Source organism: Plasmodium yoelii, assembly GCF_900002385.2.
Source record: "Plasmodium yoelii strain 17X genome assembly, chromosome: 11".
NCBI lineage: Eukaryota > Apicomplexa > Aconoidasida > Haemosporida > Plasmodiidae > Plasmodium > Plasmodium yoelii.
Window position 1 is genome coordinate 1,540,394 of NC_036183.2, and position 18,042 is coordinate 1,558,435.

General features: G+C 22.8%; 7 protein-coding genes across 7 annotated transcripts; 3 read left to right on the top strand and 4 right to left on the bottom strand.

Annotated features, from left to right (window-relative positions):
- Window positions 1–586: 586 nt before the first annotated feature.
- PY17X_1137500 (ADP-ribosylation factor, putative) lies at window positions 587–1,414 on the top strand (the record flags this gene model as incomplete). Its single annotated transcript, XM_022956584.1, has 3 exons — window positions 587–713; window positions 852–961; window positions 1,061–1,414. The coding sequence occupies 3 exons, from the start codon at window positions 587–589 to the stop codon at window positions 1,412–1,414; spliced, it is 591 nt and encodes a 196-aa protein (XP_022812464.1).
- Window positions 1,415–2,563: 1,149 nt separating this feature from the next.
- On the top strand, window positions 2,564–7,876 carry PY17X_1137600 (erythrocyte membrane protein; the record flags this gene model as incomplete). The annotated part of the gene is made up of 1 exon (XM_722828.3): window positions 2,564–7,876. One exon carries the CDS (start codon window positions 2,564–2,566, stop codon window positions 7,874–7,876), a length of 5,313 nt encoding a protein of 1,770 aa, XP_727921.3.
- A 1,049-nt stretch (window positions 7,877–8,925) lies between these two features.
- Window positions 8,926–9,459, bottom strand: PY17X_1137700 (ATP synthase-associated protein, putative; the record flags this gene model as incomplete). Its single annotated transcript, XM_722829.2, has 1 exon — window positions 8,926–9,459. The coding sequence occupies one exon, from the start codon at window positions 9,457–9,459 to the stop codon at window positions 8,926–8,928; it is 534 nt and encodes a 177-aa protein (XP_727922.2).
- A 1,043-nt stretch (window positions 9,460–10,502) lies between these two features.
- Window positions 10,503–11,713, bottom strand: PY17X_1137800 (RNA-binding protein, putative; the record flags this gene model as incomplete). The annotated part of the gene is made up of 4 exons (XM_022956585.1): window positions 10,503–10,543; window positions 10,710–10,971; window positions 11,168–11,329; window positions 11,636–11,713. The coding sequence occupies 4 exons, from the start codon at window positions 11,711–11,713 to the stop codon at window positions 10,503–10,505; spliced, it is 543 nt and encodes a 180-aa protein (XP_022812465.1).
- A 750-nt stretch (window positions 11,714–12,463) lies between these two features.
- On the bottom strand, window positions 12,464–13,864 carry PY17X_1137900 (ER membrane protein complex subunit 3, putative; the record flags this gene model as incomplete). The annotated part of the gene is made up of 7 exons (XM_022956586.1): window positions 12,464–12,520; window positions 12,649–12,722; window positions 12,813–12,875; window positions 12,975–13,039; window positions 13,139–13,238; window positions 13,329–13,591; window positions 13,716–13,864. The coding sequence occupies 7 exons, from the start codon at window positions 13,862–13,864 to the stop codon at window positions 12,464–12,466; spliced, it is 771 nt and encodes a 256-aa protein (XP_022812466.1).
- A 900-nt stretch (window positions 13,865–14,764) lies between these two features.
- PY17X_1138000 (conserved Plasmodium protein, unknown function) lies at window positions 14,765–15,895 on the bottom strand (the record flags this gene model as incomplete). Its single annotated transcript, XM_722832.1, has 1 exon — window positions 14,765–15,895. The coding sequence occupies one exon, from the start codon at window positions 15,893–15,895 to the stop codon at window positions 14,765–14,767; it is 1,131 nt and encodes a 376-aa protein (XP_727925.1).
- Window positions 15,896–16,594: 699 nt separating this feature from the next.
- On the top strand, window positions 16,595–17,554 carry PY17X_1138100 (conserved Plasmodium protein, unknown function; the record flags this gene model as incomplete). The annotated part of the gene is made up of 1 exon (XM_722833.1): window positions 16,595–17,554. The coding sequence occupies one exon, from the start codon at window positions 16,595–16,597 to the stop codon at window positions 17,552–17,554; it is 960 nt and encodes a 319-aa protein (XP_727926.1).
- Window positions 17,555–18,042: the final 488 nt, after the last annotated feature.

The window sequence follows — 18,042 nt, forward strand, 5'->3', positions numbered from 1 at the left end:
GAAAACGTGGGTTGTAAAAAAAAAAAATAACAATATGAATACATGAATTAATATGTTCATATGGTTTGCCGCTCTATTTTTTATTTATATATATTATTTTTCCTTTTTTTTATTCGATGTATATATATGTTTGATTTGTGAACTTCGAGATTTTTTTTTTTTATTTCACACAGAACGTGAATGGTGCAATTGTAAACTTTTATGCAAAAATTATATCGCTGTGTTTTTTTGGTGATAATTTTTATATGAAGAAATTATATATGTGATATTTTATTTTGTTGTGTATACAAATTAAAATTTGTTTATTTTGTATTATTCCTTTTTTTATAGCATGATTTTTTTTTGGTTCAATTAAAATAATATATAATTCTTTTTAAACAAAATATGCATACAAATGTGAATATCGTACGCAATAGACATGTTATTTTAGATTGATCGCATATGCATTTTTAATCAACATATTGAAATTAAATTAAAATAAATGAACATTTTTTAATACCCCTAAAAATAAAAATTTTCAAAAAAAAATTATGTTAATGATGCATTTTTCTAAGTTATAATATACATGCATTTTTTTGTATATAAAATGGGAAATGCTGCAACTAACAATGTTATAAAAAATAAGAACCCTGATACTAAAAAATATAATATTTTAATTTTAGGCCTTAGTGGGTCTGGGAAAACAACATTATTATATCATAACATTATACCAGGTTAGTAAAATAATTTAGAAAGCATGTCTAATGTATTTGAAAAAATAATATATATGCTTAGTTGAACATGCATATTTGTTAGCTCAAAATATATATTAAAAAATATAAACATGTGTGTGCATTTTTTTTTCATAAAAGAATGGTCAAATATAACTTCATGCATGGAACCAACAATATCATATCACTATGAAGAAATTAAATTAATGAACGGACGAATTGGCTTTTGGGACATTTCAGGAAACATTATAGTTAGTTTCTATTGGTGTTTATTTGTTTGTTTATATATTTATTTTATCTTTTATTTTTAAGCTATTTTTTTTCAACTTTTTTTACTTCACTTTTTGTAGATGAGAAATATATGGCAACTGATTTATCGGAACATAATGGTAAATGCTGTTTTATACATTATTAACATAATGGATATATCCGATGAAACAATAACAGAAAATAATTCACTCATAAGTCTATTATTAAATGATGAATGTTTGCAAACATCATGTATAGTTTTAGTATTTAATACTTTTAACGAAGTGAGTAATATAGATGAAACTACTAAAAACGAATTACTAATTAGATATAAAATTAAGGATTTGATTGATAATTATGGAAATAGAATTCATCATATTTTTTTAGATTGCAAAAGTTGCAAATTGGACAAAAACTGGATGAATTTAATACAACAAATTTCTTATTATTTTTAAAAAAAAAAAAGTAAAACCAGCATACCAAGTAAATTGCAAATTCATTTTAGATATATATGGTAATAATTTTGTAACTACTTTATGAAATAATAAATGAATTATGGGTAACATACACATTTGTCATTTAATGGCAAGTCATGTAACTATGTGTGTGCGAAATTTTGAGATTATGAAAAATACAATAAGTTATGATAGTACCTTTAATTGTGATAAAGATTTATTACTTAAACTTAAAAATATCCGTGAAAATGAAGATAAAAAAATAATATGAATAAATTTTTTTTATGCGAATTGAATATTATATATTTTGCTAAATTAAAAAAGGTCCCTTATATTTTTTAGGGCTTTAAATTAAAGAGTATATTATTAAGGAAAAATATAAAATGAATGTATATTTTTTGTGTATATTTTTAATCTTTATATGATATTTTGAATATTTATATGACAAATCTTTCATAAAAATTAAAATTTTCCAAAATAAAAATGTATATACATTTTTATATATATGTGCATGAATATGTTAAAAGTATAATGCATGAGTATGCCTTTTTTGTAATTTTTTTTTGTATGTATCATTAATCATGTGCTATAAATAAAACGGAAAATTATATTTGGAAGTTTTCTTTTTTTTAAATAATTTTGAACATTTATAATGTATATATTCACTTAGCATTAGCGTGATAATATAAATAGTTTTGCATTTTTTATAATAATTTGAAAATTCTTATCTAATTATTTTTCTGCTAATCTTAATTTCTTCCTTTTTTTGCCCGTGAAAAATAACAGAAAAAGGTGTGTAAAAAAATTATAAAATCACGAATTTTTTTTCATATATATTCCTAAACTGAATAAGTGTAAACATTTCATAATTAATAAAGTTACTGAAAAATTATATATGCGAATAGAAAAAAGATTCGATTTAGTAAAAACATACTATTATCGATAGAGCAAATAAAAGCGTTTAAAATTTTCAATCATATATATAAATATATGTTCTATTGAGATAACGGTGCAGCTAGTTTTTCAATAATTGAAAGATATATAAAAAGAACAATGAAGAAACAGAAAACATTGGGAAAATAGAAGAAAAGATAAAATTTGAATATGACACGGCGTGAAGAAAAATGAAAAACATATAAATTCAAAAAAATGAGCATAAATAAAAATGTTAATAATAATGACAATCAAAATGCGCAATATAATGATAACAAAGATATAACTAATGGAGTCAATGATTCACAATTGATCAATAATGAAATAAAATGTAAAGCTCCAAAGGGACATAAAACAAAGGAGCATATGGGGAAAATTATAACACGAAAGCAAATAGAAATAAAAAATAATACCAATATTTCATTACCAATTGATAATAATAATTATGAACAAAATAGAGATACTATTAAAAATGAAGAGAAGGAATTGATTCAAGTTGATACGAACTTATTAAAGGCAATTAAACAAGAAAGTGAACACATACAAGATAAAAGTTTCATACTAGAAAATAACGAAAATAAAGAAAATGGAAAATTTGAAAAGAATGATATATATGATAGAAATTATTTAAATCAAAAATATGAAAATGATTATATAAAATCAAACAAAAATGAAATGCGTTTAAAAAAAAATAAAACAAATATTCATATTGAATCATACCAAAAAGATGTCACAGATTCAATAAGCATACATAATAATGAAATTAATAGCAAACTTAATAATTGTACACTAAATTGCACTTCAACATATAGCAATGATTCTCGATGCTATCCTTTACATAATAATGCAGCTCGTAAAAGCAGATCTAACAACAAATATAAAGATGAATATTATTATTTTGGAGAATATGACCAAAAGAAAACAAGCTTAAAGAAAGATTATTCTGATTACAGCGACAGTGATGAATCTTATGTAAGTGATTTTAGCAATACTGAATTAGAAGAAAATAAAAATTGTTTTTGCTTTATTAGAAAAAGAAGAAAAAAGATTAATAATAATGACGAGATAGATAATTTGAATGGCATAGTAAAAAGTGATATCGATGGAAAAATGAAAAAATACACACGTAATGAAGTAAAAAATATGGATTGGCTTATATATACAATTCGATACATGGATTATAGACGGCTTAGAAGACGATTTAACGGAATAAGAAAACCAATATCGAAAAAGATCGTTTTTATAATAACACTATTTTGTTTAATACTAATTTCGTGGGAATATTTTAAAATATCTCTTGAGAACAATAAATTAAGTATAAGTTTTGAAATTCAAACATCATTTTTATTTTTTGTCGAGGCAGCATTGGCTATTATTGGTGTAATAATGTTTGCAAAGTTTCAAACACGCTTAAGTTTACATTGGCCTATATATGCATCTTATATATTTATAATATTTGCTTCTATATTATTAATATTTTATAAAAATAATAATGAAGAAATTGAAAATTCCAAGGGTGAACACATTTTAATGATATACGGTATAGTACAATTATCTCTAATAATAATAGTAAAAATAATAATATATATTGGTCCAATTTTAGCACTTTATGGATTTTTTTGTCCTTGTACCGAACATTGCAGAATATTAAAAAAAAAAGTATCAACAAATAAATTAAATATAACTATAAGTCGGTATAATGATTTTGCAGGAATATGTGGAAACGATTTTTGTTGTTTATGTTTATGTGCATATCGATCTTTTTATCGCCTTATAAATTGCTTTTATGAAAAATTTTCAAATTTACGTTTAAAAATGCGGAAAAATCATATAAATGAAGCACCATTTAGCCATCAATTAAGATATAAAGGCAGAACAGATATTTATGGGAAACCTCATGGATATGGAGAATGGATAGAAGATCATTCTTTTGGTGAAAAGTTAAGAGGGTTTTGGTTTCATGGATATCCAGTTGGTCCATTTATTTCACAAGAAGTTGGAACTGGATCATTATTTGTAAATACAAGAGTTGGATTTGCGGCGTGTATAGGTAAAGATTGGTCTGATGTTAGATATGGTGTATCATGCACAGAATGTTCTATTAGTGGGCATTTTTTTAGTGATTTTCCTTTAACGCATTTTTTTAATCCGAAAATTTCTAAAAATGAAAATGGAAGATTGCCAAATAATAGATATGATATTATAATCAACGATATATTAAAAGATACATATGATGACACATTAACCTACGATTTAAAATGGTGTTTTAATATGCTAAAAGTAAATAGTAGTACACCAACTGAAAATTTTTTAAGTAATTGTATGGTTTCATTAGATCATGTTACCATGAGTTTAAAAGTTCATAATTATTACAGAATTAGTCCTATAAAAAGAAAAGATGGTATATTAGATGAAGTAGTAATTAGATTAGTGGATATCCCTAAAAAGGACAAAAAGAGATGGGGAAATAAAAAAAAAAATAATGGAAAAAAAAAAATTAATGATAATATTATCACATGTGATACAAATTCAAAAAATAAAAATAATTATAAATTTTTAGATACTGATAATAAAAAAGTATATAATAATATAAAAATAACAAATAATACCCAATTAAATGTTACCAATAATAATAATAATCAAAGTAATTTATCTCAAAATAATTTGCTTTCTCATTCATATTGTACTAATAGTGTTTCTGATGGATTATTAAATACGGAAACAAACAATATATATCTGTACAAAATGAGCAAAGATATCGAAGAAACTGAAGTTCACAAATCTGCTTATATCAGTGAATCCAGTAAAGGTGACAACAGTATCGATTTGATTAATGAAAACAAAAATAATGATTCCCAAAAAAACGAACAAAATAAAAACGACTATTGTATTGATTTTCACAAAATTTCGAAGAAAAAAAAGTTTAATGATGACATGCTCATTAACGAGGATACATATACTAATAATTTAAAACATACATTCAGAAAGAAGTCTATTATAGGAACTAAAGGACATATCAATTCTGAAATGGAAACTGGGGCATACAAAGAAAACATTAGGAAAAATAGTTTAGTTGAAAATCTAATTATGGATAATAAAAGTAGTAATATCAATATTAGTAATGATAATAAAATTAAAAGTAGCGAGCATATTGACATTAATACAAACACAAAGTTTGGAATAAACAAAAACATGAATGTTTCTGGTATATTACAATCGTCTAACGAGGCTGAATTAACTACGAATGTAAATAATAAGAATGAAGACTCAATGAATTTCTATAATAGTGAAGAAAACGAAAAAAAATATAAATATACAAAAAGTATATTAATTTTAAAAGATAGAAAATATGATCAAAATATGTTATTAAAAAAAGCACATTTTAAAAATAAGAAAAATACACAAATTGAAGGTTTTATAAAAAGTCATCGAGCAAATGGATTGTTAAATGCATCATCAAATAGTAAAAACGAAAACGAAATAACTTCGAAACAACCAACGAAAAATGAAAATACAAAAATATTTAATTCATTAGTTAAAAAAATGAAAAATTTAAATGACTCAATAGCCAGCTTTAATGGTGCAAATTTAACACCATTTAATTCACAAAGGAATAAAACAATTGCACAAGTATTTGCTGAAGAAGACGAATGGGAAAATTATAGACATTACCATAAAGAGGAAATTGTAGTTGACGGATGGCAACCTTTATCATTAAAACGAAATTTAAATATTATACCTGATGAAATTGTTATATATATACATGGTTATAATGTTAAGTTACACCATGGTTGTTCTCAATTAGCTCATTTAGTGTCATTTTCAAAACTACCGTCTTATATTCAACCGTTTGTTTTTCATTGGGAAGGCTATATGTGGGGAATTTTTTCAGCTCTTTCATATCCTGTAGCAAAGAAAAGATCAGAAATGGCCATATTAGGTGATTCATTTAAAAAATTTATTCAAGATCTTATTAATTGGGGTATTAAAAATGTACATATAATAAGTCATTCTTGTGGGTCACGGCTTTTTTTTAACGGTTTCGCAAGTTGTGTCAATGATGGCTTATTTTATAATGTTTTAAAAAAAAAAAAATCAAAATTTGGAAAACATAGAAATGACAAAAAAAGCAAATTCATTAATAATCCAAACTTTTCAGATACTAATCATGATAAAAAAAAATCATCTAAATCTAAATTAAACACAAATAGTTATTTTAATATTTCTAATATTAATAATGAAGAGAAAAAACTTGTCAGTAGCAATGATAGTGATATAACTCAAACTAAAATAAATCTTCAAAGTGATAAAACTGAAGAAAATGGTGAAGGAGAAAAAAATTATGTCAATAAAAATGTTCAAAAAAAAGAACCGAATAAAAAAAAAAGAATAAATAATAAAAAAAAAAAAAAAAAGAACCAGATTATTGTTAAAACTATTATACTATTAAATCCAGATTATCCATTAGATAAATTTTTAGAAAAAGATTTTTTTTTGTTGAGGAGTCATTGTAATCATATTGTTATGTATGGAGATACAAGAGATCAAGCATTACGATATTCTGAAACATGGAACAGAGAAAAATGTCTTGGAAAAAGTATATTTAAATTAAAATTACCATTATACAAAATATACAATTACGAAGATTGTTTAAATGGAACTGTAGAATTTAACAATGTGTTCACAGGATATAATAATGAACAATATAAAATATATGATCACCCTATATTCGCAAATTCATCATATGTTGAATCTAAAGTTCTGAATAACCAAACCTACAATATCCAAGAAAATAATGAACTACAAAACTTTCATAAAAATGATTCGATACAAAAAAGTGGTGATGAGACATTAAACATACCCTCAAAAAAAAATAATAATAATTACGATGATATAGTTGAAAATAGTAGTCATATGTGCACTGTTACTAATGAAAACAATGTATCTACTACTGGAAATTATTGCAACAATAAAAATAATACAAAATATTCTATGTATAACTACCATAATAATGCATCATATATATCAGAGGATATTTCTCAAAAATATACTAATGAGAATTTTATGAAAGCAATAGAGTTTAGCGATACAAGTTTAAACACTTTTAAATCAAAAAAAATATTTAAATTATTTGATTATTTTAAAAAATTAAAAGCAAGATTATTATGCCAAACTAGAAAAAACAGTGAATTCTATAATTTAAATTCAATAAGTCAACATTTCCCAATTAAAATTAATAATAAATATCATTATTCATCATCAATAAATAAAAGAGATACTTATTATTTCTCTTTTGATAAATATGCTTGGTTAGATATGGATGTCATAGATACAACATTTGTTGAGACAAATGTCGATTTCTTAAAACATTCATTTTATCAAGTAAAAAGAGAAATTATAGATGACATAAGGGAAATTTTAATATCTAATGTTCGAGCTCACGAACGTGTTAGCCGATTGGATAGACGTCGAGGAAATGTATTTGTATTGAGAATTGCCCCAGCTGGTGTTGGAAGTTTGCATAGATAATTTGAAAGAGGGAAATGTATATGTATTAACATATATGAATATCTGGCTATATATATGCGCGCATATATTCATTATGTATATGCATGCTTATTTTTATATTTTTTAAGTTATATGATTGATATACCATGTATGATGTTTTTTCGATTTTTATTTTTATGTTTTTATTGGGTACTTTTTTTTTTGAAAGGTACTTTAATAATTTGCAACTTTGTTAATTTCATTTGTAATATATGGAAAATTATTTATATTTTCATATTTGAATTGTTTATTAAACAAATTATAAAAAATGTTTACATTATTATCCCGTTTTATCCATAATATATAAAATAGTGTAATATATACTATGTGATAATATTTTCGTTATATTTGCATATGATTTACCAATTTTTTTTTACCATAAATTTGATTTTTTAAAGTATAAAATATTCACGAGTTTTTTGTTTTTATTTTATTCCATTTTTTATTTTTAATTATTTATATCTTATTACCAAACTTTTTTGTCTAAATATTATGGCTCGAAGAAAACAAAATAAGACAACTATTTATCATATTTCGTGCACATACATTTAATTTTGATATATATAATTAGAGGACATAGCATGTGCACATGAATGAATAGAGTGAATCTATAACATTTCATTTTCTTTGTAAAAAATTGTTATTTATCCTTTTAAAATAAGAAATAAATATTTTTATTATTTCTTCTTTTTATAATAGTAAAACCCCTTATGTTAATTGTGAGGGACCTTCATAATAGCACATTCACATATTAAAATGGTATTCATAAAGTTTTAACTCTTATATATCGAATGTTTAATAATTCTTTTAATTGTAAAAAAAAAAAAAAAAAAAAACATAAAATGATATAAAAATAAAAAGCATAAGTAAATGTGATGACTGTCTATAGAAACAGGGTGAATGGAGTTTAATTTTCGCAATGGATTATCTTCTCCGCACTAATTACGAAATGCTTAAGGGGTGGAATATAGATAATGTAACGAATGAATGGAATAAAAAAATTATTGATAATAATAGTGATATCAATAAAACTAATGAAGGTGTACATGTAAATCTGCAGGTGTTGAAACTTTGTTGTATTGCCTGAAAACATGAGGATATTGAATAGCTGGAATGCTTTCTATTAAATAATTTTCTTTTAACTTAAACCATAAATCTTTAATTTCATTAATAGTAAATGGGTGATCAATACCTCTATAAAAATATCTAGCTTCATATGTCATCAAAGAAATTTTAACACCGGGTCTTTTGCCTTCATTATAAAAAGCTGATAATATTCGAAACTTTGGAGAGTTTAACCAGTACCTATCTACTCTTTCTAAGGGTGGGGGGTCAAATATTCTAGAATACCATAAAAAAAAAGCAAAGGCAAACATCGATGTCCAAGCATTACCAAAAAATAAGAATGAGCCATTTGTATATTGGCCTTCAAAAAATCGTCGCCATAATGGCATACGACTGTAATTAGGGGACTCTAAAAACCATCTTGGTGTAAATATTTCTTTAAACTCAACATTTCTTTTTAATATTTTACTGCTATTTAGCAAAATTCTTGAAACATTCATTTTTGTAATTTGTTTTTTTTAGCATCGTGAGGTTATATCATAATATTTTGTTCATGATAATAATACTTATATACGTGTCATATATACATACACACACATATAAATAAATAAATATATATATATATAATGCGATTTGTGATTATTCAAAAAAAATCGCAATACATAAGGATACCTAATCGTATATATGCATATTAAAATGTTTTATTGTTAAAATACTTCTTTTTTACTATTTTAAATTTGTTACAATTAATTGAAACTACTTTATTACTATAATTAAATAAATTGATAAAAATGCAATTTATTTGTTGCATTTTATTTATATTCACCGTTCATTAGTTGAAAAAAAAAAATATATTAAACATATATTCTTTTTAAATCATTTTGCATATACACATATATTTTATGCTGCTTGAATAATTTATGTTAAGGTTTATTTTTTGAGTTGGTAAAATTAAAGGGAAAATGTATTTCATTAATAAATAACAAGCTTTTAGCATATTTGAAATTAAACAAGATATTATTAATATTGTATTTAATAACGAAAAAACTGTAAGTATAACATAAATGTATATTTTACACGTATTGTGTTTTTTTTTATTATTGTAAAGTCGGCATAGTTATAATTATATCTATATAAATATATAATAATACTTTGATTTAAAAAAAGTTAATACTAATGGAGTATTTTAAATAAAGGATAAGTTATTCATTAGCGCTTTTTTTTGTAAGGAATAACAAAACATTATTAAAAAGGGTAACAAATTATATTAAAATCACAAAAAAATAAATGATAATGAAATAATATATATAAGCAAACGCACATACAGACATAATATATATTGATAAAACAAAAGGAACATAGCATAAATATTTATGGGGTAGAAATCATTTCAGAAAAAAAAATTAAAATGGCAATTGTATAAATATAAGGAATATATATATTATAAGGCATATATTTTGAACCTAAATATGTTTTTGTTCAAATATATAAAAAGATTATAACCAACTATATCAACTAGAGTGACGACAAGTTTTTTTTTTAATCACCCTTGTGTATTTTTACTTATCAATCTATCATGAACCTCTGCAAAAAAATGTGAAAACCCATAAAATGATATGTTATAATTCCAATTTCGTGTTTCGAAATATAATAAAATATACAAATATATGTACACACATAATAAAGAATAAACGTATATATCTATATCCTCAATAAAATTAGTCATTTATTATTTTATACGTGTTTTAACCTGTATTATCCCGTTTGACAAATTTTTTAAACTTCCTAAATTTTTTAGTGGGAGCATATGGATTCTTTATAAATTCATCAAAATCTTTGTTTTTCTTCGAGTCGATTTCCCTATCTTTCCATCGGCTTCTTTTAATAGTTACTGGTCTATTTCCAATAAATGTATTATTCATATTTTTTAATGCATCTAGCATATCTTGTGGATCTGATAAAGATACAAATCCGTAACCCTTTGTTTTATTATTTCTTTTTTCTCGTATTACCTGAACAATTAAAATAAATGAATATACGTTTATTATATACATATATATAGTAATATTGTTTCTTTTTGTGTTATAAGCATAATCGTGTAATTTTGTGTTCGCAAATTTTTAAGGGAAATAGGCATTCACAAGGGATATAAACCATTCTTAGTAAATAAATATATATGCACAAAATTCTGATTAATTTAAGAGTTACTTTTGCCATATTAAATGATTTATATTTTCTAAAGGCATTTGCTAAAATGTCGGTTGTTACTTCATTTCCTAAATTCCCACAAAAAATTCGAAAATCATTTTCTGGCCATTCATCAAGTGATGAATCTTTCCATACAATTCCTGCTGCTTTCCTTAAATGCGGCTAAATGAAGTAAAATAAAAAAAAATGAAATTGTATAGTTAATAAGGAAAGACATCTACATGTATATATGCATATATAATAGATTAGCATACTTAACATATACATGATTTCAGTATCTTATTTTATAATTATCATAATAAATCATTCATTTATTTTATTAATGCATTTTTCACATTTCAAATCAATTGGTTAGTTAACTTTTTCTTAAAACATATTACATAATTGTTACTTAAAATATATCATAGAAAATGTATGCAAGTATTGGCATAAAAAATATACTATGTATTTATAAGTATTATATATTACCTTTTGAGGGGACGATTTATTTTCTTTATTTGAAGATGAATTATCATTTTGCGTTACAAATTTTTCGTCCGTATTCATTTTAATAATTTTTTATATTTCCTCTGTTATTTATACTTTTAAAATGTATTTAATAAAAGCATGAAATAAAAAAATAAAAATTTGTTATATGATGAATATTTATATCATTTTTTCATTGTTTAAAATTAATAAGTGCGAATATAATTTAATTATTTCTTTTTTTGCTAAAAAAAAGAATACATATAGGTGATGAGTAATAAATAAAAAACAGGCAAGTTATTTGAATTAGCTTTGATATAATATAATTTTTTCTGATTTTTCTTATTGGAAATATATACATATAACATTAATATTATTTATTGTTTATTCCATAATTTATTATTATATTTTTTAAGCTCTTTTTAACAATTTAATATAATTTCCAATATTATTTACTCAAATTCAATATCACATACTTGTAAATAAAGACGATGCATCCTTATTCATGTATTTTCCCATGAAAAAAAAAGACTTGCTGATATGTATACTAATACATATAAGCATGTGTGTATTACTTAAATTATAATAAATTTATTATATATTTTTTTTTAAAAACAGTTTATATTTTTTTAAAAAATTTTCCAAAAAAATCAAATAAATAAAAGTAGAAAAAATATTGGGTTGCAAAGAAATATAATTTATATGTATGTAAACTTTGATAATATTCAGGATAAAAGAAAACAATAATAAATAGATATAATGTAACATAAACAAAAAAAAAGAATTTAATATATTTAAGAACCATTTATAATCAAATAATTATTATCAAATTTATTCCCAATTTTCTATAAGGTGATATTCAATATTTTCTAATAAAAATTTGTATCTCTAAAAATAAAAAAGTAAAGAGAGAATTTGTGTTTCTATATGCTTAAAATATCTTAATATGAACGTAACAAAATTATATATGTATCACAAAAATAAAAAAGTATTATTGAAAAAATTATTATAAATACCATTGTATTCAATTCTTCCTTTTTTTTCTCATAAATATTTGTGATGTCTGCTGCACTAGTAGGATTAACAGGCTCTGTATTAAAAAAAATGTATATATGAAGCATAAATATATGATAATAATTTTGTGAGCATTTAGTTGTTTTTAAGGATATTTCTTCATTACGTTTTAATGGGTTTTGGCTAGACATCAAATTGTCAATTGGACTATTTTTGCTTCTATCATTGTCTGTAGTATTAATAATTAGTGTTATAGTAATTATGAAAAAATGCAATAATAAGGATTTTTTAATAAATTTTTCATTTTTCTTCTATTTTATATAATTACCTTGAAGGAAAAAATAATCAACAATGCTTATCAAGCCACTTGAACAAAACATAACAAGAAAATACCTATGAATAAAATGAGCAAATAAAAAAAAAATAAATGAGTATAAATAATAATAAATAAAAATGTGCACTGTGAAATAATTTTTGGTATGGAAAAATAACCATGACAAGGATGATACAAATTTCATGTCTAATAACTCAATGTCCATCCCCATTTGTAAAGTTGATTTAAATTTGTATGTTAGGGGAAAGGGTATCTTGGCTAAAATAAAAAAAATGAGTAAGCGTATATATATTATGCAATGATATGACTTGTATTAACCTTATTTGAAGAACATATAATTGATCGTACCTACTAAATATCCCGAAAAAAACATATTTATTAAAAAACCTAATCCCAGCTGTAAGATTAAAAAGGGAATTTGATTTTTCATCATTCCAAATAAATCTGATGTGTCTTGTTTTAAAAATGAGTCAAGTGGGTTAATTTGTTCAGGCACTTCGTTGAAGAAACCAATTTGAGGCTTGTTATAAAAATATCGTCTATTTAAAAATGCTAATGGACTGATAAATCCCGAATTGGTTTTCAATTGCGTGAATCGCGACAAGAAATTACTTTGCATTTAAAAGGGAAATAAAATGAAATGATAAATTGGGCTTAATAAATATGATAATATAATCAAATGATAAAGTATTGCATAATGAAATAAAAAAAAATAATGATGAAGCATTTCCTTACTTTTGTCTCATTTTCTCAATGTCCATTTTTAAGGCGGGTTGTGGCATTTGCCCTAAATTACTTTTTATTATACAAACTAAAAGTACAATTATAAATATAGGAATTAAGGCATGCATCCTTATCCTTTCGTCCAACACAAGCGTATCCATTTTTTAAACGAGCTAACTTTTTAATTTTGTATTTAGAATTTGTAGGTGATTATATATGCATGTGTGTGTATATATGGGTATATTATAAATATATAGCACTTAATATATACACGCTGATTATTTATAACGCTTCAATATTCTTATAATATGATCATCTCTATGGTTATATTAATTATACTCTCAAAAAATTATTATTATTACTACTATTATTCTCTAAATATAATCTAATTAAAAACAGCATAGACCTAATTGCTGTTATATAAATGTATACATAAAATATATGCAATAAAGGTGTTAATACAATTGTAAATAATGTTATTTTTTATATAGTTAAATAAGTTATAAATATTATAAAATATATTTAAATGGCAATAGTAGAAATATAAACAAGATGATATTGAACAATTCATATAAAATTATCAAAAAATGAAAAACAATATATAACGGTAAAAAAAATATATATTATAATGAATTTAAAAAGAATATAATACAATATGTATATAATGAATCTTTATTATCTTTATTTTTTTTTTTTATTAGTATAACTATGTTGATAAGTTATAAAAATATATTTTATTTTTATTTGAAGAAGGAAAAAAATTGTTTTTTATAGTTATTTAAATAAGCTTATTTTATTATTTTCTTAGAAAAATTCATACAAAATATGATGTAAGGGAGGTATGCACATATTATATGCGTAAATGATTATAAATATGTATTCCATAAAATTACTAAGAAAAAACAAATTTGTACATTTTTTTAAAACACAATCACAAATTTTTTTACATTAACTTTTTTTATAATTAGTAAGTAGTAAAAAAATTCCTCCATTATTTTGTTCCCATACAGTATAATTCTCCGCGCAATTTTTTATGATGTATTCACACTTTCCTTTTTAGCTTAAAAGTTTATTTTATATTTCAGAAATATTTTATAGAAAATATAAGAAAAAATTATCGAACATATTATGATGATTAAAATATGATAAAATACTGGAGATAATTGTAAAATATAAGAAACTAATTCGACCTTAAAATACAATTTAGAAATATTTTTCAACAAACTATAGATACTTTGTTTGTACGTTATCCCATTCAAACAATGGCAAACCTCAATTAAATAAAAGTCTGAAATACAACTATTATTTGCATTATGATTTTTATAGGGGGGTAAGTTGGCACCCATTGTAGATTTGAAAGGGTATATAATTTCATCTTTGTAAATTATAAAATTGTAATTACCTGAATTTTTTGTATTATTAAAATTTCCATTATTATTACTATTCCAAGAGTTGTTATTATTGAAATCATCATATGTGTGAGGATTATACACTAAGTAAAATGTGTGATATAATATTTTGTTCATAAACATAAGATAATAATAATATATTGTATTATTAACAGAATTACGGATTTTGTCATATACAGATGATTTGATTTGTAACTTTTCTTTTTTTTGGCCTATAATAAATATGTAACTTTCTTCTTCTAATGGGTCACTGTTTAGATGATGCGATTTTACAAAATATCGCTTTTTTATATTTCCTAAGTGATAATTATTATATCCATTATTTTGTGTGTAATAATTAACTAAATCGGCTATACATAACTTATAAAAATTGCAATATGTGTTTAAAGTTGACAAGTCAAAATAATTAAAGTTTTTATTAATTTCTAACTTTTTTCTTATGGAATATGATTTTTCCGTATTAATTTGTTCTTTTTCTAATTTTTCATTTACGTGTATTTTAGGTATACTATTGCTCCATATACTAAACAATTGGTTACTATATTTTAGCCATTTTCTTTTGATACAATCAAATGTTGTCTTTTTATTTTCCCTGTCAAATGGGCAAACAAATGGAATTGTATTATTTTTTTTTATGGTATCCTCATACAAATATATTTTGTTAGATATCCGGTTGAATAAATCTTCCAAAGTTCTTCCTTTATTATTTATTAATATGCTATTTATACTTGTAATAAAAAAGAGGCAAAAATATATAATAACTTTTATATTAAAAATAGGCATATTCTTATTGGTATTTTGTAGCAATATATCAATGTAAAAAAAGGGTTTCTTATAAAATCTGCACGTTTGTCAATAAAAAAGGTTAAGGTGTAAACAAAAATAACAGCATATAAAGAAAGAATGGTTTATTTACGAGTACAAACCATTTTTCTCAGTCCCATTTGTGCATTTTTCTTAACAATTAAGAATACTTGATGTCGCAAAACTTTGTTAATTTGATTATTAAAATATATTTCAAAACATTTTATTATATTTCATCCTTGTAAGCCTTTTTTTATTACCCTTTCGAAATTATTATTTCTAGTGTACACCATAAAACACACAAAGCATGGCTAATGATATAAATAATACATAACCCAATTAAATTTTATTTTTATTTTTTAGTATGGTATTTGTATATAAAGCATGTACATTTGTCCACAAGTTTCTTCATCAGGATCGTAATAAATTTTATTTTTTAAGAATATTTTATACAATATATAAAAACAAATATTGATATATATAGGAGGTATGCATATATAATTTTTTTTTAAATATATTTTGGATTTTTTTCGATGTTTAAGCAAAAAAATATTTGTGAACAAATCCATTATGTGAATTAATTCCTAGGGTGTTTTCCTGTAAACAAAAAATATGATAAAATAGCATTTACAAGGTGATAGAAAATAAAAAGATCAAAGCTATATTAAATATGTTAAAATGAGTAACAATAATGAAGCTTATAAAAATGTAAAAGATAGTATATGCGAATCAAGCAATGACAACATAATAAATGATGAAAACATTATATCAATATTTTTAAAAAATGTTTTCGAATCTTCATTTGAAGAACATATAGAAAATGAAAATTTCTTAATAGAAAAAAATCAAGCATTAAATGACTATATAGAACAAAATATTGATGAAAATATTTCACTTGATGATATAAATAATAACCATAAATATGATGACGATTTAGAATTTATCATTAATAATAATAGCAATAAAAATGAGCTACTTTTACATAATGAAAATATAACTCAACATGATAAAGGAATCGAAGAAGAACAGGTGTTTGGATATAATAGTATTGAAAATACTTTAGAAACAACAAACAAAAAAAAAAGCAAAAAAAGAAAATATGTTGATATAAATAAAGTGAAATTTGACTTTGACGAAGAAGATTTTGATTGTAATTCAGACAATGAACTAGTAAAATGCAGCAATATGGATTTTGATAAATCTGAAATTGAAGGAGGAAATCATGTTATGTGCGCAAATGCATACGAACAAAATGGTATAGGAAACAATTATATTAATATAAACAATGAAGTTATTAGAAACCTAATTGAACCACCTCCTATACAATTTAATAAAACCTTTCAAAAATATAATAAAGAAATAAGTGAAATGTTTATAAAATATAAAGACAATCATGATAAATTAAATATATATCTAGCTGCGCAACTTATGTGCATAAAGGAAAATAATTTTGAAAATGAATATAACTTTATTAACAGCAATTTTGATAATTTTATTTTAGCCAAATTCAATGACACAAATTCAGTAGATCAAAATAATAAAGACCTGCAAGAACTTTTGATGTATCTTATGTCATGGTATTTTTCTGGATTTTATTCTGGGAAAATGTGTACTTTAAGAGAGTTACAAAAACAGTAATTCTTCATTCTTTTAAAAATGCTCATTATAAGTATATATATGTTTGCATAATTTTAACAAATTTAAGCGGCGTGTGCCGTAATTTTTTATCATATATGTATACATATATATGTATATATTTTTTTATTTGTCCTTATTTTATGCTTGTTTTATTCATCTTTTGACATATTCACCGCTTGAATTAAAATATGAAGTCAATATTTATACTATTGTAAAAGTATAATTTATTATTATTTTTTTTTTGTTAATATGACCTTTATTTAAAAAGTATAATTAACACAATTACACCCTTAAAAAATATTTTTTTTCAAATTAAAATTAACTTTCATTTAATTATGAAAATATAAATATTATTATTTAAATATTGTGGAAACAACATCATCAGTGATACGTATAGAATTTTTCATATAAGCATGTAAATAAATATATATATTTTGCCACTAAATTGTATATATTATCAAAAAAATGTACAAAAAATTATCAGAAGT